This window comes from Aythya marila (assembly GCF_965140915.1).
Source record: "Aythya marila genome assembly, chromosome: 6".
Classification (NCBI taxonomy): domain Eukaryota; kingdom Metazoa; phylum Chordata; class Aves; order Anseriformes; family Anatidae; genus Aythya; species Aythya marila.
The window spans coordinates 28,435,505-28,459,860 of NC_139047.1; the positions used below are offsets into that span (position 1 = coordinate 28,435,505).

At 37.7% G+C, this 24,356-nt stretch overlaps 1 protein-coding gene across 1 annotated transcript in view; it reads right to left on the minus strand.

Annotated features, from left to right (window-relative positions):
* Positions 1–24,356, minus strand: part of THSD7B (thrombospondin type 1 domain containing 7B) — a 444,053-nt gene that overhangs the window by 170,138 nt on the left and 249,559 nt on the right. The window contains exons 7-9 of the mRNA XM_082763038.1: positions 18,445–18,614; positions 5,942–6,097; positions 4,035–4,232 (exon numbers count right to left, since the gene is read on the minus strand). Coding sequence (XP_082619164.1) covers positions 4,035–4,232; positions 5,942–6,097; positions 18,445–18,614 — 524 coding nt within the window. The remainder of the gene's footprint in view (positions 1–4,034; positions 4,233–5,941; positions 6,098–18,444; positions 18,615–24,356) is intronic.

Sequence of the window (24,356 nt, forward strand, 5' to 3'; positions counted from 1 at the left end):
AAACAATGTTTATATGCTAATTCTAATTGTCTGTCTTGTGTCTAAATTAAAAGATTGTCAAACTACCTACGAAGGTACACCAGCTCCTGTCCATGAACTTTCACCTGCTGACCCCAGGCCAAATCCTGCTGTCTAACATTATTTTCAGCTTTCTGCTCACTGCTACCACTATGCATTCCCTTTGTCTCACCATACACAAGATGCCTACAGACATCATGCCTACAAAGACATAAGGAGCAGAGCATATAAAACATAATTTTGGCTGTTGTCTTCCAAAAACGAAGCAAAATACATTTTGGCTGCTGTCGAATTGCATTCTAAAATGAGAAAGTTTTGACTATGTTCATGGTTTTGTATCTACTGAACAATAATATTTAAGGACAGTAAGTGAACTGGAAACTTTTCAGAGTTATTTTCATCTGGTCAATGCACAGTAATGCTTGTCATTTGTAATCAAGACTGACCAAATGTAAGTGTCAAATATTTGCAGCTATCTGATCAGGAATACATTGACTGTTCAATTCCTTGTTGATCAACTTTAAACAACTCTGAGTAAAATCACTAATAATTCATGGGTTGTGAATACAAAAAAAAAAAAAAAAAAACTTAAATACATTCTTTGATCTCAAGGATACAGTTATATAGTCTAATCTGCAGTACCATCACCCATTTTCCTGTATTATTCTTTTGGATGCACTGATTTCCCCAAAATATCCATTGTCTTTCACTAACTAAATAACAAACCCCTTTCTGAAAAAATGTTTGGAAGAAGCATGTGATACATGTCTTTCTTATTTTACATATTATTTCATTACATCTTTTTCTAGACTACTGTCTTCTGATGCTACTGAAGAGCCACATTGAGGGATATAGACCAAGAATTTCTCACAAGTATCACGTATGTTCAGTAGCTTAAGAGAGATTGCAGACCCTATGAGATGGGAGCAGACACCTTACAATCACAAAATTAGACAATCATGGTCTGCTCATTCCTTCCACATCCTCATCTATGCTAGCTGCTGCAAATCACAGATGATAGACTCCAGCTACTCCATGAAACGAGCTGTACATAATATAGCCCTGTAGCCCCATGGAGGCACTATGCACCCCCTACATTAACCTATTTAAGAAACAACAACAAAATCTTCTGCATCTCTAGTCTAAGTGGAAGTAAAAGTGCTAAGTCACAGAAATTCCCACAAGCCCATACAAGAAGATAATGCTTTGACACAGTGAGCTGGCACCACAAGCGTGGAACAGATGTGGCATTGGACAGACATCAGGGTGACCAGAAATGGGACAGATTAGGGCTAGCGCCTTGTTAGCTTTACCCACTGTCCAGCAACATACATCAGAGACCAAGATATACTTCCAAGCCCCACCTTGCTGGATCCCACAGGCTACACCTACAGCAGCAAAGTCCTCTGCCATGGGAGACATTACTGAAGAACATGGCCAGCTCCCTCCTACTGCAGTCAACGCAATTAAGGCTCATTTTTGGCAAGGGAAGAAACAGTCTCCTCATGAAAAAGGCCTCACGCTGTGGAAAGCAGCATGCAACAGCACGGCATCACACAGCAGAGTACGGGCTCATGAAGGATGTGTGCTCACTGCCACAATGGGAGTGGTGGGAGAGGAGGAGACGAGCGAGGGCAAGAAACCGCGATGCCACGCTACTCTGCAGTAGGGCTGACAAATGGCACTGACACATCTGCTGCTTTCATCTTCTGAAGTAGGGGTGAACAAACACACTGCAACAACAGTAAGAGAGCATCATGCCAAGAAGTCTGGCATTTATATGAAAATAAAGGTATCTTGCAGGGAGCGATACAAAGAAGAACCTAAGTATCCTAATCAACATAACGCAGGCTCAAATGAACTTTGTTGTTAAGATGAGATACACTGGATTTTGTCATTTAACAGCATCCAAAACGTGTATTTTTGTCTTTTCATCTCTTTAGGCATTCAGTGGGAATACTGAGCAACCACGCTAACCATAGATGACAATGGATAAATGACTGAATTTTAGGCTACAGCATTGAACTCTACAAAAGGTGCTTAAGTAAATGAAAATATCAACACAAAAAGCAGTACCCTAAATGCTTTCAGCAAGGCAGTTGCTTGCATAGAATTTGGACTTCTATATAAATGCTAAGCATAAAGACTGTGCTTATGTTATTTTACCTGTAACCTGATTTACCTGATTTCTCTTACAGTTTCCCATGACTCCCTGTTGGCTTCCCACTACCTATTAGCCAACTATGCCAGGCAAAACACTTTATGCAGTCCTGCTCCTTACTCCAGCTTTTACCCAAAAAAATATGCCATTTATTACCATGGGAATCACTAGGTTATAAAGAAAGCAATTAATATTAGTGTAGTGACAGAAGGAAAAACAAAATTTTTTTTTTTTTTTTTTTTTTTTTAAGGGCTCTGCCAGTCCTATCCTATTGGATCAAAAATTCAGGAAACCCTACAAGTAGTAATAACCAATGCTTCTAATCCATTTTGGGAAGCCTTCTCAGTCAGAAATGGACAACGATCTTGTATAGTGACAATGTTTGCTTTGGGGTGGCTGGGCAGGAAGAACGTCCCAATATTGCTATTTTGTAACTAGAACATGCACAGAGTAATGGAAGTGAAAAAGAGACTTACAATATCTTTCTGAACAATTAAATGCAGAAGAGACACTTCAAAGGCCTGGCTTCTTAAAGATCATAGCCACAGAGAACAGTTTGATCAGAGATCAATGAGCATCTGCCACATTATATTCTTTCCTTCCGAGTCTCTAGTTGGTGCACAGAAATGGATGTTGGCACAGTTTTAACAGCACGAAGTGCGTGGTGCTCCTTAGCAGTACAAGGCTCCATCTGCACACATCACTGCAGGACTGGACCTACAGTTACGATCACACAACTGAAGAGACCACTCAGAGTTGAGAGAGAGCTCTCTTCTCTCTAGTTTATTCTGGTTAGGTCATTTTTACAACAGTTGAAGATTTTGCCCCACTTCCACAAACTTGCAAGACAACCACACAGAGTTTTAGTTTATTTCAGAAGAATCTTTACTCTTTGGACAAAGCAGCCATAATTTAATTCTGCCAGATACCATTGACTCGTAAATGACACACTGTTTTTCACCAATTGCCAATTAACCCCTCTTGTTATCAACTTGATATTGCTTCCTGTGATCAGTCTGAGCACCACATAAAATAATTCCTCATCTCAGATATAAAATTAGGCTCTAAAGTTCCATGATTTTGCCACTTTTGAGATGACAGTAAAGTTTAACTTCAAAATTGTGCTCCATGTAATTGAATCTAAAGATCTGACAACACTGACCTTATCAAGAAATGAAACTTCTGGCTGAAGTTCAAACCATGTACGAGAAATCAGCCTTTGCTGGTTGTTTGTAAACCTTGTATAAAAATGTACTTATTCATTATTAACAACGTGTAAACTGCAGGTCTCAAACTGCTGTCAAGTGAGTAAAGCATTGCTTATTGCCATCATTTCATTTAGATTCTTGTATTAATTTTAACAGCACAACTGAGCATTCCACATTTCTTCATATCATGGTAAGTGGGTTGTTATAAAAAGACAAACTCAAACTGCATGCTGAAAACTGAGGACAGAAGTAATGTAAAGAGCCAGATTCATTTTGTTACGGTGTCCATGGTGCTGCTGGCCTCCGTGACAGCCCTACTTTTGCACAATATGTGAAAAAAAAAAAAAAAAAGAAAAAAAAAAGTATTCTAGGGAGAACCAAGCCATTGGTATCACACTCTTGTCACATGGAAGAGGTACACTGTAGGCCAAAGGGGCAAAGCATGACCTATACTGGTGAGCCATCTCATTTAGAATAAAACAGACCAGAGGCTCCAAGCAAAATCCCAGGCAACATTAACACTGATGATCACCACAGTCAACTCAGAAATCCGGAGGTTTCATAAAAATTCAGTAGGAAGCTGTTGTAAATAATTTTCACTGCTCTTCAGACAAAAGGGAAGCTTTTTAGATGACACCATTACCTACCTTTCTTGTTCTTGCATACAGTTTTCAGGATGCGGTTTCCAAGTCCACATTTTCCATGGTCAGTCACACATATTCCTTCTGAAATAATCCACTCGTAACATACTGGGTCTTCACAAGGAATAGATTCCACTAGATGCGGACAACCCGCTGAAAGGCCTACAGGATCCATGATTACATGCCTTTGTCTCATTTTAAAGCCTGGAAAATAGAAAGTGAATTAACTGGACAACCACAAAATATATTTATACCAAAAATTTAGTAGAAAGAGGACTATATATGGCATCTGGAACTGGAGGATATAAAGACTAACAAGAGAACACCACTTGCAATTATTGAATTGACTGGGATGGTATCTGGCTGGATTTCCCACAATCTGGGCATGCAAAATCCAATAACACACCAAGAATTCCAGCAGCCCCGTATTTTTCATATTTCTTTTTTTCATTTTAGTCAACATGGGTTAAAAAGACATGTCCAAAACAAAGAATTAGCTATTGAGGCATATATTAATGTAATAATAAAATTGAGATAAGAGAGAGAAACAGTAAAGAAGCTGAAGATATAAAGGACATCTACACTCTGCCTGGGAATCCACTACTGACAAAACTTGTTTTAAAATACAACAGAGCAGATTACTATGAAATTAGTATTCTGCCTTATGAAGGTATAAGGATTTCTGATACATAATGCATATCAGACCTCTTTGAAATGATATTCTATTAAATTGGTAGATTCAAATGTAAAGTGGAAGAAAAAGGTTACAGAAATAATGAAAGAATTGATTACATAATCTACCTCCTTCTGAATAAAACCAAAAGTCAGGTTGCTGTATAAAATGCAGAACTAATAGCAAGTACCTTTCAGCATGTTTTGTTATGTAAATGACAATTATTATAACGGCAGAAGAAATAGGTGGTGGTCTTTCCTATGACAGTGTCTCAGACATTGGGCAAATATACAGCATTAGTGGAGACCACATAGAAAAGCCTTACAACAAGAAACAGAAAAGGAAATGAAAAATAAAACATTCCCACAAAATACAACAGACCAAACTTCCACCATTCTCACATCAGCAAAAACAAACGAGTCAACACAATTTTAAAATGTTCTTTTTTAATTTTAAAACAATTTAAAAATGAAACGAATTTTGCAAACCTTTATATTTAGAAATACTTATATTAATTCCTTGTCATTTGAAACACTCTGAAGAGATCAAGTCACTTTAAAAACTTTTGCTGTTTTCAGAAAAGCATAATTTCCAAATAATAATATTCATTCTCTGACACAACTCCAACAGTAATGTTTCCAACTTTCATTGTAAAGGAAGGAAAGGCTCTGCAATGGATCTCCAAGTGTTGCAGCAAACAGCATGTATTCTGGGCTATTAAGATCAAGGGGATATTAATAGGTAGCTGCATACTCCTCTTCCAGGAATTGAAACCTAACCCAGAAAAACCTCTTGGCTCAGCCTGAACTGCAACATGGCAGAGCTATGGGATACAGCTCAGTCCTAAGTCCCTTCAGCCTCATGCCTATATTCCCCTTGAGCCAAAGCACCCAGTGGGACTTCTGAAGGAGATGGGAGAGAGACACCCCTCATACTCTGGAGGTCTGCAGTTGCTATCCCAAGAAATCTTCCCTTTCTACAAGTTCAGTGCAGGAAAAAAGGATCTGAATCAGGCTGAAAATCTCATCCCTTTTTTCTTTCAAGAATAACTGCAAAAAGCTTTTAAAGCTTTTCCAGTCCTGGATGCGCCTGTAAGAGCTCCATCCTATGTTAATTTAAAAACACATACATTAGGGCCCCAATGTAGAATTTGACACCACTGCTTCTGCAAAGTTATAATATTCCATTTTACATTTTAGATCCCAGAATGCTGTAAGCAACAGGTAAGAGAAGCCCTTACCTCTTCTCCCCTGGCGGTCCTGGCAGTTTTCAGGAACGCAGGGGCCCCACACCGACCAGGCAGACACCTCGCACTCAGATGGACACGGCAGGTTACATAGCTGGGAGGCTGAGGGAGCAGGACCCAGGCAGAACTTCCCATCAACTGGTCTACTAACTACGGAGAAAATGAAAGAAAAAAAAAAAAAAAAGGAGAAAAAAGAAAAGGAGTTTAATCTTACCTTGACCAATGCACAGAGCTCCAGAGTTTACTGGTGGCTTTAGCTTCCAAAAACACACCCTAATGCACTGCTTTTTGAGTGACTTAACTCCCAGATCAAAAAGCTAATCTTCTGTTCAGCAAGGCACTTAGTTTTATCTAAATCATCCATATTCAGCAGGCCAATTTCAGACTATGCTTAATGGGAAATCGTTGATAAATTCAGTGCTGATTTTCTACAATGCCAGAACAACAGACTGGAATCTATTCTGCATTTATACAAGAGGAGACCTCTTCATACTGAAGAGAAAGATGCATAAGAAGGGAATCCAAAAAGCTCACATTGTAACTGGGAAGCAGGCAAAGGCAGATAAAAGAAAGTCTGAGCAGGGGGATGATTGCAAATCATCCTTCAGGAGCACAGGCACTTTTGGATCGAAGACCAAATCCAGACCTTCACATTTTCTTCATCTGCTTTCAAAAAACAAATGAGCAGCGCTCTCCATTTCTTCCACACACACATGCAGAAAGAGACTTTCCCACTTGGCAGTAGAGGTGTTTATTTTAATTGCCTCCATCCAAGGAAGGCGTGGATCAGCTGCGCAGTTCTCCAGACTTCTGCATCCAAGAGACAAGCTAATCTCAAACTCTACCATGTACTGGTTTCTGTTGATATTGACAATAAATTTGGAAAGCTTTGAAAATACCTTTTGAAAGGTATTTGAAAATACTTTTTGTATTTTCATTTATCACATGAGATTTCTACTTTCAATTAACATCTCTTGTCTTTTCATTTGGGGTTGGAGCAGGAAGGAAAAGAAGGGAGAAGGCTTAAGTCTATCTTCTGAGTCATTATACAACACTGTATTTTAACTACGCGATGGGCTGACTTTGGATTTCTCTTTAGATAAATCAGTATCAAAACAGTCTTTCAAAAGGCAAAGGCTTGTCCGTGTTTACTCTGCTATGGTATTACCAAGCCTTCGTTAATTTTTATTGCTACTGAGTGTGCTACATCCTCATATTTTTTTTTAATGTCCATTTTCCATGCATGAAACTCACTGGTAAAGCATTTATAAAAATATGTCCAACATATGAGTAATCTTTTCTTTTTTCTGATACTTAACTGTTTGCTTTAAAAAAAAAAAAAAATCTTTTGAAGAACACTACTTTTTTCTTCTAAACACATGAATTCACTGCTCAAAATCTCAGTAAATGTCAATTTACAAGTCCTGAAGTTAAGATTTAAGACCAGTATCAGTACTTATGATTCCAACTCATCAGAATAACAGGACTAAACAACAGCTGTGATTTAATTCTAACCCAAAAGATAACCCATTAGTAAAAAAAAGACCACTTTCTGAATGATTTTTGAGACACTCTACAGCCTTTGACATGTTCATTTAGAGATTACAACATGGCATAAATCCAATTCACCTGAATGCTAACATAAGCACAACTTTTCTAGAGACCATGCAAGGAGAGTGACAGACAGAATGAGATAAATATTAGAGTTTTAAGGATAAGAGGATGCATTTTACAAAGAAGTCTCATGCATGGCTTAACCTGCCTTTCAGCATCAAGCTTTGCAAACCTGTACCGTTTTTGGAAAGTTCAGTCAAATAAATGAAAGGAAATAAATCTGACTGCACATGGTAAACCCAAAGAATAAAGTCCAATCCTACCGTGCTCTAACTGAAGGTGTTGTTGCTAGCAATGGCTCTTTTCTCCTCACTGATTTTTAAGTTGTAATGTAGAAGCAATTTAACTGTTGAAATGTGGAATATTAGATAAAGTAGGTTGGGTCTCCTGCTTTGAAAACTAACTCATTTTGTTAAGGGTATTTTAAATTTAGTTTGAATGAAAGAAAAACAAGAAAAAAAAATATTACAAAGTTGAAAGGCCAGGTTATTGCTGGTGCACCAAGTGTAAAACTGAGCACACTGGCTATATCAGACTCATGGAAGCCTCCTTCCCATTTTGGAGGAAATGCCTGCCGCCTTCTCCCCGATAACCAGCTTCCCACTCCTCTTGCTCCCTTGGGCTGATGCTCTACTTAGTTCCAGCACTGGCTGCTCTTTTCCCCTTACGATTCCCAGGAGCAACATGCTACTTGGCCCTAGAAAAATATTGCTCCTTTTCCCACTTCCTTGAACCGTTCTATATATTCTGTGAAATGTAGATCAGAAAATGCACAGGCTATTTTAATCAAAAATCCAAATATATTCTAGGGCTGTGCCAGTTTATATTCACTCTGCACTGACTACAATCCTCCAGTGAAAGTCTTCAGAAATAAGCCAAGAACAAAAAGAAACCAGCTGCATTAGGAAACACGCATACAATCTCATTCTTTTGAACAACCAGGTGGGTATAAAGACCCACCATTCCCAGCATGATAGCCAGAGGGAGTGGATGGACCAGTGGGGCTCCATAAAAGAGTTTTGTCTCTTTGACAGCAATTTGATTGACAACTATTTCTATCAGTTGATTTCCATCAGTTTTACTTAAAAGCTTGATGGGATTTTTTGCCCGAGTGTCTGCTCAAATTGAGTTGCTTTTAGTCTTGTGACTATGCCTTCACTTTTTTACTACAAAGCTGTAGCAGGGAGGAAATGGAGGAAGATTTTGAGTGCAGAGGAAGAAGCAGCACAGAGGTGGGCTGCTTTTACAGCCCTCTTTGACACGTCCTCGATGTCTGAGCTTCATCTTTCACCCACCTGCGTGCTGCATGGCAGTGGACCACAGAAACTGGAATGGCGCAGTCGTGTCTTTCTACAAACATTTGTCTCAGCTCTGAGAGTAATCGATTCTCCCTTAATCTCCATGTTTTTCTGCTGGTTTGAACAGGTACTACCACTCTCTCCATTCACTAGCCATCTGTAGTATTTTCTCAAGCCTCTCCATCTCTTTGACATTGTTTTGTTTCTTTTCAGCTTCATCTTAACACCCTCAACTTAATTCAGCTCTTTCTAGTAACTCATGAATCATATAAAGTTCTTTAAAAGCAATACTCACTACCCACAGTACCTTCCTGAACACTGCCATTCTTTTATACTCTAATTAACATCCTTCTCTTTATGAACTATAAGGTGTCTTTTTCTATGAACTTTTTAAATGCCAAAATCCTCATACATCACAGCCTCCAAAAAAGTGCAGATAGCCTGGACAGGGATTCCCTGTTCAGGAAGGGGAAAAAATATAAATAAAGAAAACTCAGATTATGCCTACGATAAATGAACACAGCTGCTAGGCCTGTCTTTAAATACTAGACAGCCTTCTGACTGTGCTCAGTAATTGACTTTGTAATGGTATTTTCTACATTCACCTAGAAAAACTGTTTTTATGTACTTATTTTCCTTGGAAAAACAGTAGTCATCTTTTGGGGGCGAGGGGAAAGGCAGAAGTCAGGGAGGGAATGGTGGGAGGCAGTATCTCTCATTCAAGTAGCAGCTTATTTATTACATTTGTTCATATATTTTAAATTCCTGTGTTCTTCTCAATCTACAGAATAAACTTGAAAAAGCAATCAAGTACTAATCTGGAAGCCTCTGAAACATTGCACATTTCTTTAGCTGTTATATTGAATCTATCCTTTATAAATGCGACTACAGCTGTTCCCAGCACCACTGTCTGCTTCAAGTTGAAATTTTACTATTTGCTGTTATTTTCAGGTTATTGCTACCAGCAGGAGATAATAAATTGGGTTCTAAAGTATCTTGTTTCTCTATATATTTTTACCAAGGTAGTGATTTGGGGGTAGAGTGGAAGAGGAAATCAGTTCGATACTACTTGCATAATGTAATTTTAAGCCAATAAATAAATTATCTGTGAATATAGTCACATAGGCACGTACTTGCTGGCATACATACCAATACTATGTTAAAAAGCAATGATGGCCAGTCAGAGAGAGAAATACATAGGGCTGCATTTTGGTTGCAATGATTACTTTCAAATTTGTTTTTTCACTCCTCAGGAGGTATCTAACACTTTCTTCTTTTTTTTTTTTTTTTTTTTTTTTTTCCCCTGGACCTTAACTTCATTTTCCCTTCAGAATGAAAAACAAACGTTTCTCATATAAACACCTAAATGAAACATTTCTAATTATCACTAAGGTATCTGGAACACATCAGAATTATCTCCTATATACTGGCAAGGCCTTATATAAGTTAATGTTCAATTTTTAAGGCAATACAACCAGATATCTACTGTACCTTTTAGCAAAGCTGTGCCTAATTAAGGATAACCAGGGTACAGGAAAGTGATTCCATATCTATGTAAAAGTTCTTGCTACCTTTGCCAGGACTTACAATCCAAAGAGTTGGATCAATATGAAGGGAAATTACTTGAGAAAATCAGGAATGAATGATTCTTTATAAAAACACCTACATGTGTATAACACAATAGGGATAAACCAGCACAACACTGGTAAGTAAGTTCTCCAATCTAAAAGACTTGTTTTTATAGTGAAAACAAAGGATCAAACAAAGGAGATGTGTTGAATGTAATTAAACTAGCCCAGAAACAGCACCAACCCTAGCCCATTGTATCACTCCATCAAAAAAGCTTAATGCACCCCATCCCTGATGGAAAGGATCTTTTCATGCTCCTAAAAAGAATCAATTAGTTTGGAAGCCACAAGGCACAAGTCCTATTATCAATTAAAAGACAAGAAACAAAGTATAAATGGAAGGCTAATCACAGCATGAGAGAAGGTTAATAGCGGATTGCCAAGAGCAACAATAGCTTAATGTATTTCAGGACACTAAAGATCCTCAGAATTTTACTGAAGCAACATAAACTATTAGCACTTCATGTTCAGAGAGTTCAGAACTTTGTCCTGAGAATACTGGGCCACAGCATCCCAGCAATATGAATCTGATGGAAATTTGCCTGGTATCACAGATGAAGTGCCACTTTGGAGGTGTCAGTGATGCTCCCTGGGGACAGGTGTCCCAAGGGCAGCTCATGCAGAGCTGCCCACCTCTGCAAGCTCCGTTTAGCTCAAATGATTCCTGTTGCAGGACCAGCATCCCTGTCACCATCCTCTTCGTCATTTTTCTCCAGCGTTCCCCTTCAGGGTGCAACAGCATCCACACAAATCTGTCCTTTTCTTTCATCTGAATGAGCAGCATTGTTTGAGTACACTGCAGCTCCCCTGCCTCATAACAACAACGGAGCAAAATAACTCAGAACAAAACAAGGATTCTGAATAAAATTAATCCAACTCCTGTGGCAGGAAATAATGACAAAATGCAAACACATTAAATATCTTAGATTTGAAAAATAAAAACTTGAACTAAAACCTGATATCTCGTGCAAAATGACTGGGCAGCACATTATTTGCTGCATACCAAAGCCAGCTATGTAAATAAATGTATTTATAAAGAGATAAATATTTCATGGTCATATCAAATAGCGTGTAGACTGAAAAAGTAGGTTCTCTTAAAGGCACCTTTCAGAAGGCACGTTCCTTTCATTGTCAAAATCTTTTTATATATTCTCTTTTTTTTTTTTTTTTTTTTAATTTAACATTCTTTTCATTTTTCTTTAACTAGTTTCTCGACAAGAAAAAAAAATGAAAATAAAATACCTCTAAAACATATTAGGGAAAATGTGTTTTTCCCTAATGGATTCAAACTAAAATTTCTGAAATACAGATCTACACAATACTGTCAAGCACCCCAAAGATCTGAATAAAATCATTTCCTCTCATGCTTCTAAAGGGTTTCCCCTGAAGAAGCCAGCTGTTACATATTTATTTTTCCATTATGTGAGTTTTATCTCGTAAATTCTGCTCAGCATTTGGTGAGCTTACAGATCAATAACTCGGCATCCCAGCAATATAAATCTGATGCAGACTTGCCTGAATATATTTTATACTTCAGAGGTATATTTCTCATCTCTTCAAGCCAGTTCAGTCATCCTGATGATAAATACCTAGTTTGGGGTGAGGGCGATTCTTGGGCATTCGGTTTGGTTTACGGGGTTTTAGTTCCATCTAAGAACTTGATTTCTGTGAATCAGGCCACATGTTGCACTCTCCTGTTGCTGCATCATCAGCCCAGCCTGTCAAACAAAGCAGTTTTTCATGCCACTGCTGACCATCAGCTCTCTCCCCTGTGGTCCTATTCAAGTTTTCTTATTACTAATATTTTTACCTATTCCTTTTCAATTTCATAAACCAGAAGAGGACAACAGGATTTAAACATCAAAGTCCCTACATTCTAATTTCCATAGAGTAAATCAATCTTATTCCTGCAGCTTCAGCGGCATAAATTTGAAAAAACAGTGTGCATTTAATATAGAGCTCATACTCCATACAGGGCTTGTGCTCATTCAAATAGTGCAGATCCTCTGCCAACTCTTATGGGCAGCTTATCTGCATCAATGCAGTCTTTTCCCAATAAATATGCAGGATGACAACAACCTGCACAACCAACTTACTGTGCTAAAGAATTGGACCTGGTGGTTTACAGGACAGCTAACACTCAAGAAGATGATGGCACACTCTAATAACACTCTGCTGATATTTCTCTCTTCCTGAAAGTACTTGCACATAGTTTACTGAACAGATGCCACATGTACCAATTTGAAACACTAATCCCCCAGAAGGCACCCATTGGAAGATCATGATTCAGAGCAGAACAAAAAACTTGCAGGAAGAAAAAAGTGCCGTCCTCATTAGGAAACAGGGCATACAGAGCAAAGAAGGCAAAAATACATACTTTAGAGCTAAAGAGAGACAAAGAGCAGAAAGAAAGGGATGAGAATAAATACAGAATAATATTGGATGTGAATAAAAGGAATCCTCAAATACATCTCTGTGCAAGTCCAAAGAGGCCAGTAGTTTCTGAAAAATAAAATGCAGTGCCTAAACATCTCCGTATGGGAATTCAAGAGAGTCTAAAAAGTTTACTCATCGTGTAGGAAGGAATTGGACATTTCTGTCTATCAGAAGTGGGAAGAAAGTTCAATATTTTGTGGAAAAGAAGAAAGGATAAAGGCCATAAAACTAATTTTGAGATGCATAAGTAGGACTTACATGAGAATACAGGGGAACACTTTCTGGCCATTTTGGTTAATAAAGTGGATTGGAGCTTTAAATAGTATACATGTGTTTTGCTGCTATGGCTATGGACATACACAACAGCATGTCAAGCAATAATAATAAGCATATATAAGATGAACTGGTGGAGTGACATCCTAAAAAAAAAAAAAAAAGTTTTGGTACAGGCTGGAGAACTACAGTGGAATGAGTAAATCAAAAAATTATGGACATTAACTGGTGAGAGTTGAATAACTCTCAACAGAAAGAGGGTTTTTAAAGTAATAAAGACTTTTGCAAGAAATAGTTTTACAAGGTAAGACTAAAAGTTATCTAAGAACAATGAATGTACAGCTACCACATGGCTGCCAAAAATGGCAAAAGTCAAAGAGATAATTAATCAGCTGAATCTATTTCATCTGTCCTGAATTCTGAATTATACAAATGAAGAAAGAAGAAGGTATATTCAAATCAAAAATCACCTAAAGGAAAATTAACAGTATCTATCCCTACACATTTTAAGCAGAATCAAGTCCCTTTCTTCTTGCAGATTATTAGGAATTTTAACATGGTTAGATCAGAGAAATGTAAGCTATGTTGTTGGGGATTTTCAATAAAACTGTAAATTACATGTTATGATGGATGAGAATTACACAGGGAGGAATATTTGAAGAGCTATTAACTTTTAAAAGAAAAAGGATTTGAATAATATTTGGATTATGAAGGACTCTAAACCTAGCGATTAGATTTATTAATCTGTATTACTCCAGAACAGTATTTTTCATGTTTCTAATATTAAGGGAAATGGATCAGTTACTTTGATCATTCACTGAACATACCCACTATGGAAATCCTAAATCAAATAAAAACATATCTTGAGACAAATACGATAGTGATGATCATTAAGCAAACAAATAGTTAAAAAAAAAAAAAAAAAAAAAAAAAAACAACTCTAGAATCTTACACAGGTATGAGAATTAAATGTGGATTTTCAGATGGAAAATAACGAAGATTAAGAGGATAGGAAAATGCAGAGATGTTTTGGTGACATGGTAATAAGAGAGAAACTTTATTAGCCAAGAGTGCTACGCTGGGTAAACAACAAAGAAGACTCAAGGAAGAACAGCATCTCACAAAGGTCTTTTCAGTCCTGTAATTAAAACTTAAGCAGACAGGCTCCAAAAGCATTATAAGAGAATTCTGAAAGTGAGAGGTAAATTGGATCTCATTCAAACAAGTAAGAAAGAAAAAATGTCAAGATATATAAAGCACAAATTTTATGAAAGAATGAAGAATGACAGGGCAGGAAGATCCCTGGTTAGAAAGTTACAGAAAATATGGAGAGAACAGCAATCCCAGTCACTAGGGACAGTAACTGATACTGTCCCTAGGACGACTGATAACTAGTTCAGAAGAGAGAGAAGGTGTTTCTGGAGATTTTTTTTTATAGAGGTTGCTATCCCTCTGACTACAGACAAAGACTTACAATCTCTAAATAAACCAAGAGGGAAAATTAATTAGAAAACAAATGGATATCCCCTGCTCTTCAGAAAAAGTAAAAAATTCCTGAGGAAGAAGACCAAATATAGGAATTTCATATGATTACTAACAGTATGAACATGGACACCATCCACAGACTCTAAAAGGACTGATACTATCCGTATTAGTGGACTTGTGTACTGTGATTAAGTATTGCCAAGCAAGTAGACAGGCTGCATAAACTGACCATTGTATAATATTCTTCCACACTTTTACCACGTGTTTTTTCATAGTACTGGGGATTGTTAGTTGGTGATGTTCATCCAGATTAATTAAAATTTATTGTGGAAGAACAGATTTCAGATAATGTTTTATAAAAAAAAATAATAAAAAAAAATAAAAGAATAAGAAATATTTGTTAGCAGTGTTTAGCTTTGGAAATAAGTTAAAGATCTTCATTTTTGCTTTATTTAACAGTTCCAAAGCTTCTATGAGTGGACACAGTTACATTAGAAAGAGGTATGAAGAAGAGTAACCACAACCACATCAATTCAACTGTTTGTTTCAAACATACTATGTCCAGACACAAGAATAAGGGAGAATGAGATGAAGGGAAATGCCTGAGATGAAGGGAAAAATCCCTAAGATGAAGGGAAAAAAGGGCAGATTGGGCCTGTACCTTCAAGTAGTTCACTGTGCACATTCTATGTTGCTTTTTGTGAAAATTTTGTCTCCTCTTTAAAAGTAACATTATTTCAGATATGTAGATTTTCTGCTTCTGTCTCTGGATATCAAAAGAATAATGGTAAACCTGAAGTATTAGATGACCATCTTTCCATGAAAATTAATCATTAAAGTTTAAATGTATTAAAATTCAATGAGATACTTAAAGAAAAAGGAAAAAACAAACAAACAAACAAAAAAAAAACATAAGGAACTCTTTAAAGCTAATTATGTTAAAGTTCAGTCTAAATTAACAAAAGCCTCAAAACTCAATAAAGATGTTGATTCCTTGGATGAACAGAATAGCTAGCATTAAGAACAGCATAGTCTCGTAATAAGGTTTATATACTTTGGCTTACCTACATAAACATAAATACAGACAACTGAGTGACACAACATTTAACACATTTATACCACGTTTTACCTGTCAGCTTCATCTAGATGTAAGAGTCTCAGAAAGCAACAATATTATAAACAACTTTAAAGATCAGAAAACTTTCTGCCTCCAAATACTAGAATGTCAAAAACTCAGCTAAAGCTGATACGTGAAAACATTGTTCAATTTACTCATTGATATGCAAAAAGAATGCTACCAAAAATATTATTTTCCTGTCAATGGTAAAGAGAAATATATATTTTTTCATCTGCCTGGTCATTCAGACCACCATGAACTCTGATAAAGACGAAAAGCTGCTGTTTCCTCCTCACTCATCACCCAACATTAGAAGTATAGAATTCCTCCATAAAGTCTAACACATATATTAGACATTCACTTGGGTCAGGGTAGGGATTTCTTCGTTAGGACTTGTCTTTCAGTAGCAAGATATGAGATCTTATCAATGCATTTCTGAAAGTAATACCTGAGTGAAAGTTTTCCATTTCCAGTATCTTCACGTTGGAATTTTATAATCAAAATATAGAAAGATATCGGTAGACTTAGTCCTCTGAGTAACTGATACATAGGAGCTCCAGAAAACAGGGGATCATTTCTAAATATACACATTTTAATAAAAGAAGAAATAGATGGGAAGACTAAAGAAATGAAAAATAAGAGAGAGATCCTTGGGGGATAAGAGAGCTTTGAGCAATATGTGTAAGTACATCACAGATGGTACCTGTCTCCAACTATGATTCAACATATTTTATCCAAGAATGCTGCTGGAGAGACCACAGGACAAAATCTTTTTTCACATATGTCATTGTGCCTAGGTCCAAATTCTCATTGGAAGTAACCAGAAGAAAAACAACTGTGACGGATAGTAATATTCTATTAGACTCGCTTGTTTGATTTCTGAATGATCCTTTTAAGGGCATTCAAGAGGTGAAGAAAGAAAAGTAACTGTACTTTTTATGGTAGCAATTAGATTCCATATTTGCTTATACATAGGAGAATCAACTTCCTCATCTTCTCCCCATCACTGACAAATGGTACAATAAAATATGAGATGCACTAGTGATGAATAAAAATTTTCTGCCAGTTCAGATTGCCAGAAAAGGTACAAGATGTCACTCCTTATTTAGTCAAAGAACAAAAGTTGATCAGCTAGTAAATGAGACATTGAATATTACTAGATAGGGAGGGATAATAAAGGAAAGTTTTCCCTCTTTTCTTTTGTATGCAACTGTAAATGCATTCTCACTTTCTAAAGACTACTGCAAATCACAACTGCCTTGGTAAAGCAGAAAAATTTTATATCTTGCACAATTGCTGTGCATATTTGTTTTGTTAGTTGCTTGCACGAAAAAAAAAAATATATTTGTTTCTTAAAAATAAAGGGTTAGAATTATACAAACAAGGAAGAAGTATCCCAGTGTTTCCCTGCTATTGAGGGGAGGGCTTGCAAGTTTTAAGTTATATTGAACCTTTAACAAAGGAAAAAAATGCATGTGATCGTATACCGGATATACAGTACAAATTCCGTCATGAATTATTTTGGTGTGAGGGTCTCAGATGACCTCCCCCAGTTTTCTAGAATAATTCACAACACCAACAAAGAATAAAGAAGCACAAATGAGGTCAGTTAAAGCTTACTGCTTGTCAACTTGCCATACAGTGGCCACACAGACTACAGAAGCAGTGAGAAGGATGAAGACAGTCAAGAATGTTACATAGCTGTCATCAACAGCACTTTTCTTACTTTGAAAATCGTATACATCACATACTTGTGCAGAACAACTGAGGGGGTTCTGTGTTGGCAGAACAAGGTGGTACCAGATGTTTGGAAGAGGTGAACCAGCAACTATGCATGGACTGAATAGACATTAAAAGAGGTCTGGCTTTCTACAACCTCAGAGTCTGTGCAGGATGCTAGGACACAACTGGGCACACAGGAAACATTTGCTCTGACTTTATAAGTAAATAAATCTAAGATATGATGTTGTGTTCTTATTATCTTACCATCTCTGCTCAAAAGCATATTCTGCAAGAGCACTACATACAGTAAATAAAACAGCCTAAGATGAATTATTCATCATGCATCTGTATCTACTCATTATTCTTCTAAAAGGAAAATAACTCACTTCCAGAATCCAAAAACTGTCTGTCTGCTCAGAAGTTGTGACAATATTATTTTTGATTTCCCCTTCAAAACACAAGAAAGATCGTGTATCAGTTTGAAGCAGAGGCTAGAGCCATATTCAGAATGGAGTGTGACATCTCTTTTTTTTGTACTCTGACCCAGGACTAAAACCACAGATAAATGTATTCAGGTCAGACTGAATAAATGCATTCATACCAGGAGGCCAGACTACCTGACAAAAATGGAAAAATCCTGAAGTCCAAGGAAGAAGAATTTAGCTCCTCCATTCTTCAGACTTCCCCCGTAAAAGTACACATACAGAACTGGCAGCAGTTCACCACTGGAAGGCTTTGGCTCCAGACAGTTCCCCAGGATCCTGAGGACCAAGCCCACGTAACACCTCCCTTGATAAGTATCAATACAAGGGGGGCATCAGCTAGCCAAGCCTTCTGTGGATTATATGGGAAGGATTTATTTATGTGCTTCTCTTCCTGAGGTTGATGTGTGCCAGACATTTCAGAATGACTTTATGCACATACCTTCCTTCAGTCGGTGCATCTCAACTTCTACAGTGATTTGGATGCAGTAGACCTCACGGGTTTGTATGCCACCTCCACAGAGGCCCGCATGCTTATGGTGGCGAGGGTCCTGCTGGTCAAGGAGGAGAGACACCTGGCAAGCTTTCCATTCAGAAGTCCTCCAGGAAAACCTTTGGAAATAAGAGAGACCAAGTGAAACAAGAGTGGGTGGTAGTTTATTACATGACAAAATACAATTGGTTTAATATTTATAGGAGCATGAGGATGTTTTGAAACATTTTGAATGTTAAATTTACAAAGGTTAAATATTTCTTATTAGCCTATAGTACTCATGTAAACTTTTCACATAGCACTAATCTCTGAAGTGTTCTCAAACACTAAATCATCCTGAAACACCTTTGAACAGGATGCAAAAAAGGAACAAAGATTAAGAGGTTCGATTAATTGTGAAAACAAGTTTTCAAACATGTGGCTGAAACCACTAAACTGCCTCTCTCTGTCAAGAGCTGAACATGTCATTCTGAAATGCACTTACAGCTAAAACCTTACATGTCTGTCAATGGAGTTTCAAGTACCAGGCATCTATTCTATAGGTGACAGCTTTGCAAAGGTCTAGGGTACTATCAATTTCTTCCAGGGATTGCCTAAGGTAACTCAGTTTTCTTGTTTTTCTTTCCAGAAGCTGTGACATGCAGCAAGTCCTATTTTCATTTTATATATAATTCATATATAAGTTTAAAAGAAAGGAAAATATTCTTAATTTCCAAGAAGAACATATTAAAACCATAGGGAAAGTAGCATTGTGTAGCAACAGAAATCTAAAAAATTATTTCCCATCGTGTCTGAAAACATGGAGCATTTTTCTAATAAGGCAGTTTTTACAAACATAATTCATTTTAATTAACAGGTCACAGAGTAAGAGCCCAAAGTCTTTCTTCAGCTTCCTGAATGCAAATCTTAGCAAATATTGGTTTTGTAACCCATCTCTATGCTTCTGCTGCTTCATTCCTTTTCTCCTCTATATTCCATAGTTTACTTTTTCTGTACAAACTTACCTGTTTTAAAATACATAAAATAATTTCCTTCTCTTACCCTCAAGACAAATACTCTCTCCCCCTAGGACAGACATACAGTTGTTAAAATTATGTATGTTTGCAGGCTGACTGATCACTCTTAAGTTCGAGCACAACGGGGTGTCCCTGCAGAAGGAGCCTTTCACCTTGTGTTCTGGGTATTTTCCATCACAAATATCTGTGCCCTGACTATAGCTGTGGCAGGGACACATGCATCTCAAAATTGTATGAAAAATAACTGCATTAGTTTGCGTGAGCACACATCAATGTTCTCATAACATCTTGCACTGCAAATATAGGCATAAGAATGATTTCTAGCCACAGAGCACTTACAAATTTTGTAAAATACTAATGGAAAATGTTTGTGAATACTGCCAATTACTTTTAATTTACAGGTACTTTTCGGATGAGCTGTCATGCCCTCTTAAATAATACACAGAATAATGTGCAAATTTGGATACACTCACAGGATTTACTACTAGCTGAGAAAACAATAAAGAACACACTTTTCATACGACAGGAATGAAATAATTGAAATCGCACAACATATAAAGCACAGCCATGAATTTTTTCTTATAGTAGTTCCTCCTGTGGAATTCCTAATCACTTTTTTGGGGACATAGCGTTAAATACAACCTTCCTGTTATAATAAAGACAAGGAAAACTGCTCTTCATCAAGCACTAGGTAAACAAAATTCCTCCTCCACAGCACTTCAGGACATCATGCTACTCAGGCCCATATTTTCAAAGATAGAAGCCTAAATATAGAACACACTCATCTTTCCTCAGCCATGGAAATACTTGTTTTAGGGTGGTATTTCTTAAAACAATAACTGACTAAAGAAAAACTCATCATCAATAGCTGGCCTCGGAAATCAGCTGTGAATTCTGGGTCCTAAAGACTCTTCTCTAAAGGTGTGAGCACCTGCTTCTCCAATTCAGCATGAGCTGTGGGAGTTAACACCTAGGAAAATTAGGCCATCAATGATTAAAATTATGCAAAATAACTAAATCTGAGCTCAGAGATAATTAAACCTCATCAGCTCCTGAATCTAAAAAAATCCCTTTAGACATCCACACGGAGTAACTGGATACCGTGCTCCACCACAGAGCAGTGTTTAATGAACAGCCATCAGGTGCGACTGCCAGCGCCTCCTCCTCTGTGAGCAGCTTTAAGCCTAAATCCTTACCAGCCCATCTTGCTTTCCCTCAGCTGGCCATGCCCTAAGCTGGCTGGAGTTCTCCAGCAACAAAACCTGACCCCAACGTTAGGTGTTTGAAAGGTACACGTTCTCACAGCCATTAACAAGTCAATGACACAAGATGCACATCTGACGTGCTGTTAGCCCACCGAGTCCTTGCAGAAGGGAGCAGTCATCCTGGGCAGCCTCGCGGGAGGCTCTGTTGGGTTTTATGCAGTGCGGCTGACACCTGGTATCAACTTGCCGATCTATGGGCTATTCTAAAGACAATGAGCAATAACATTACTTAATTGCAATTAGCAAAGAACAGAGATTACTGGCTGGCAAATACCTGGGCCTTTTTTTCTTGTAATTTAACAACCTTCAGCTAGTATTTGCAGATTATTAGAGATATCCACAGATGCTTTACCACACATGCATTATTTCTCCAAACTCCACGACCCAAGCCATCAATGCAACGCTGGGCATTACATTGTTAGAGCAGATGTGCTATATCAGCACTATGTTACTGTTGGGTCAATGCTAGTCAGCCACCTCGCTCACTGTCCCTAGAGGACCAAGAGCACAATGACGCAGGAAGTGAAAGACCCCGTTGCCCATGGGTAGAGTGCTAGTTAGATAATGACCAACATGGGAACCTCCAGAATCTACATGCAGCTGTATCAGTTTGCTTAAAAAAACTGGCAAGAATGAACCACTAGAAAAAATAAACTAAGTGCTTGGGGTATCTAGGACGAAACTTGGCTGATAAAGCTGAGCAGCTTTTCATTTCAGTGCTCTGAATTTCACTGCTAACCAGAGTCAGTTGAGGAAGCCAAAGAACAGGTCCCGTGGGTGTCTGCTACTGTCGGAGCAAAGCGTGCCCTCGTTGCAACGCCCAACAGCAGCCGCAGGAGAAATGTCCAGCCTGGGGCTGACCAACTAAGGCTTCACCAGGCTTGGTTCCTGACCTGAGGGGAGGCAATTCAGCTGCCCAGCCAAGCTGAGGTCACCTCTGTGTGCCCAAAACCAGTGAAATTTGAAGGGCCAAACAGCAGTGTTGCCACCACTCTCACAATGCAATACCAGCAGCCTACCGGTGTGGTTCAGCACATTTCCTTTCAGGTCTTTCCAACTTCACACCAACGCTTTACCTTTAATTAGGGAACATGATGGGCCTCATCTACAAAGTAATGCCATCACTCCCATATCTCAGCAGTAACCTTAAGCCTTTTGTAAAAATTGGGTCTTAAAACTTTCCCATTTTCCATCATTTACCTTCTGAAAAGCTTTGAATTTCCAACAAAGCAAAGAGGTGGGTTTTTTCTTTTTTTTTTTTTTAAATCCCTGTCTCGTAACATAGCAACCACAACCAAAATGAAAGATTTAAAGACATAATCATAATTCTGGAAAATCTATCTATTCCCTATGAACATGAAAGCTACACATCTGGGATAAAAATTATATAAAACATTGTTTTAAAACTGATGACTCAGTGACAGCTATGCAACAAACAAGAGCTCAATATCTTCCCAATTTATAGTAACCTCTTGGCCCTTCAGTCTATAGGACTTATGCTTTTAGTGCTTACCCAAGTTTTATATCAGTATATGCCCGTTCACTTTAATTGAACTACCCCAAATTTATATCACAATAAAGAAGGTAGAATCACCTTCTGTGTGTTTAAGCTTTTTAAACCCTTAATCTAATCCCTTCAAAACAAATAACCAAAAGTAAAACAAAACACAAAGCTCTGGAGTCCTATATGCACTTAAAATGTTTTATTTTCTTGCATTTAAACTATTGATTAAAGAATTTATTGTAAACTTCAGCCATAAAATTAAAAGGCCTTCCCATTAAAAGCAAATTTACATCAATCGTTCCGTACGTGTGATGGGACCTTAACTTGCTGCCTTGCCATGGATGGCAATATAAATTTACCTGCCTTCCTGTGATGAAAAAAGGAAAAAAAAAAAAAAAAAGGAAAAAAAAAAATACTAAGTACTGCTTCTTGCTTTTCCATGCAGGTGGATGAATGAGGTGGGGGATGTAGTCTATGAAATGCACGTTTGTTCAGGCATGAGGTGATCCTTGTCCCTGCACTGAAACTGGCCTCTAGAGAAACACCTTTCTCTTTTTGCTCAGAGATTTGCTCTTTCTGGCCAACCTCCTCACCGATTTTCTTTGGCTTGCCTGAAGCATGATTTTGAAAATCATTACCCAAAGAATAAAACTTAAAGAAGTAGCTACTGGTCTGCAAATAATCAACAGCAGAAAAACAACTGCCCAGGGACTGTGAAAGTAAATAAGACTCTCGCCTTAAAGATTTTAAGACTAACCTGATTAGGCAAATGCAAGCCAGAAAGACAAACAGACAGGTTTGTATTGAGGCTTGACAAATGAAGGAGAGCACTTTTCATTCCTAATACTGAATTTCCTTAAATTCATCATCTTACATGGAGTAAAACAAAAAGAAAATGGTCTGATAACCCTCAGCAAAGCAGTAAGTGATGCGGCATATATTTAATGGCAAAAAAAAAAGTACCATCTCGCTAGATATTACACTGCAAAGAGAATTATGTTCAAATAAGGAGATCTGGAGCATCAAATACTTTTTATATTATTTCATAAGGGTTAACATTACATCCTTCTATGGCAGGCAGCTACTGCTTTCCATTCTGAAGTACTTGCACCATCTTGGTCACCAATTCCCAAACACCAAAACAAAATCATGAGGCTATAAACTGTAAAGTGGACAGACAACATCCTTTACCAGCTGCTGACACTTAAATAGCATGCTTTAAAATGTTTGTCTTCTGTTCATTATTACACACTTCCCAGAGCCTTACACCTGGTATACCTGCAGCATGTACTGCAACGTTAAAGCTTTTCATTCCTGCTCGTTTCTGCAGTATTGAACGACCAAATCAAAGTCAACTAACCAGACAGCTATCTCAAATTCCCCTCAGACCACAAAAGAAAGTGAAAGTAGCATGTGTGTAGTGAAAGAAGGTCAGTCTACCACCTGCATTTTGAGATACATCTCAAGAAATAGCAACTAACTAAATACCAGAGATTTTCTTGCTGTGTTTTTTGGTTAAGTGGCTCTATTAAACTGAGTCTAAAGACTAAAGTTATTGTTCTAGGATAGGTCATTAGACATTTTATCCTACTTCACTCAGGTACCTCACTGAAGATGTCTGAAGGATGGAATACATGTAGCAATGGCAGGATGGGGAAGGTAAACCATGGCATAGCAACAGTATACTGAAAGAACAGGTTTCCTTGTATAGCAAGAGTGGCACCATGAGAAAGTGATCAGTGTTATGCAGATTCTTACCTTTTGGGCTCTCCTGGCTCTACATCAAGCCTTTACAATCATTTGCACTTTCATACAGTGCAATATCAAAGAGCAGACAAACTGAGAAACTAGGGACAGACACGTGCCTTCTTGCTCCCTGATTAACTACCAGCTGGTATGCCCCAATCAGGTGTCACTTGCACCTACGCTCCTATACAAAATCAGTGAGACAATGTGTTAATCTATTGTCTTCGAAATTGATGCACGTCTGGGCAGGAGCAAAAATCACTCTGTGAGAGCCTTTTCGTGGGATGTAATCAAGCAAAAGAATTTTATATATATATATATATATATATA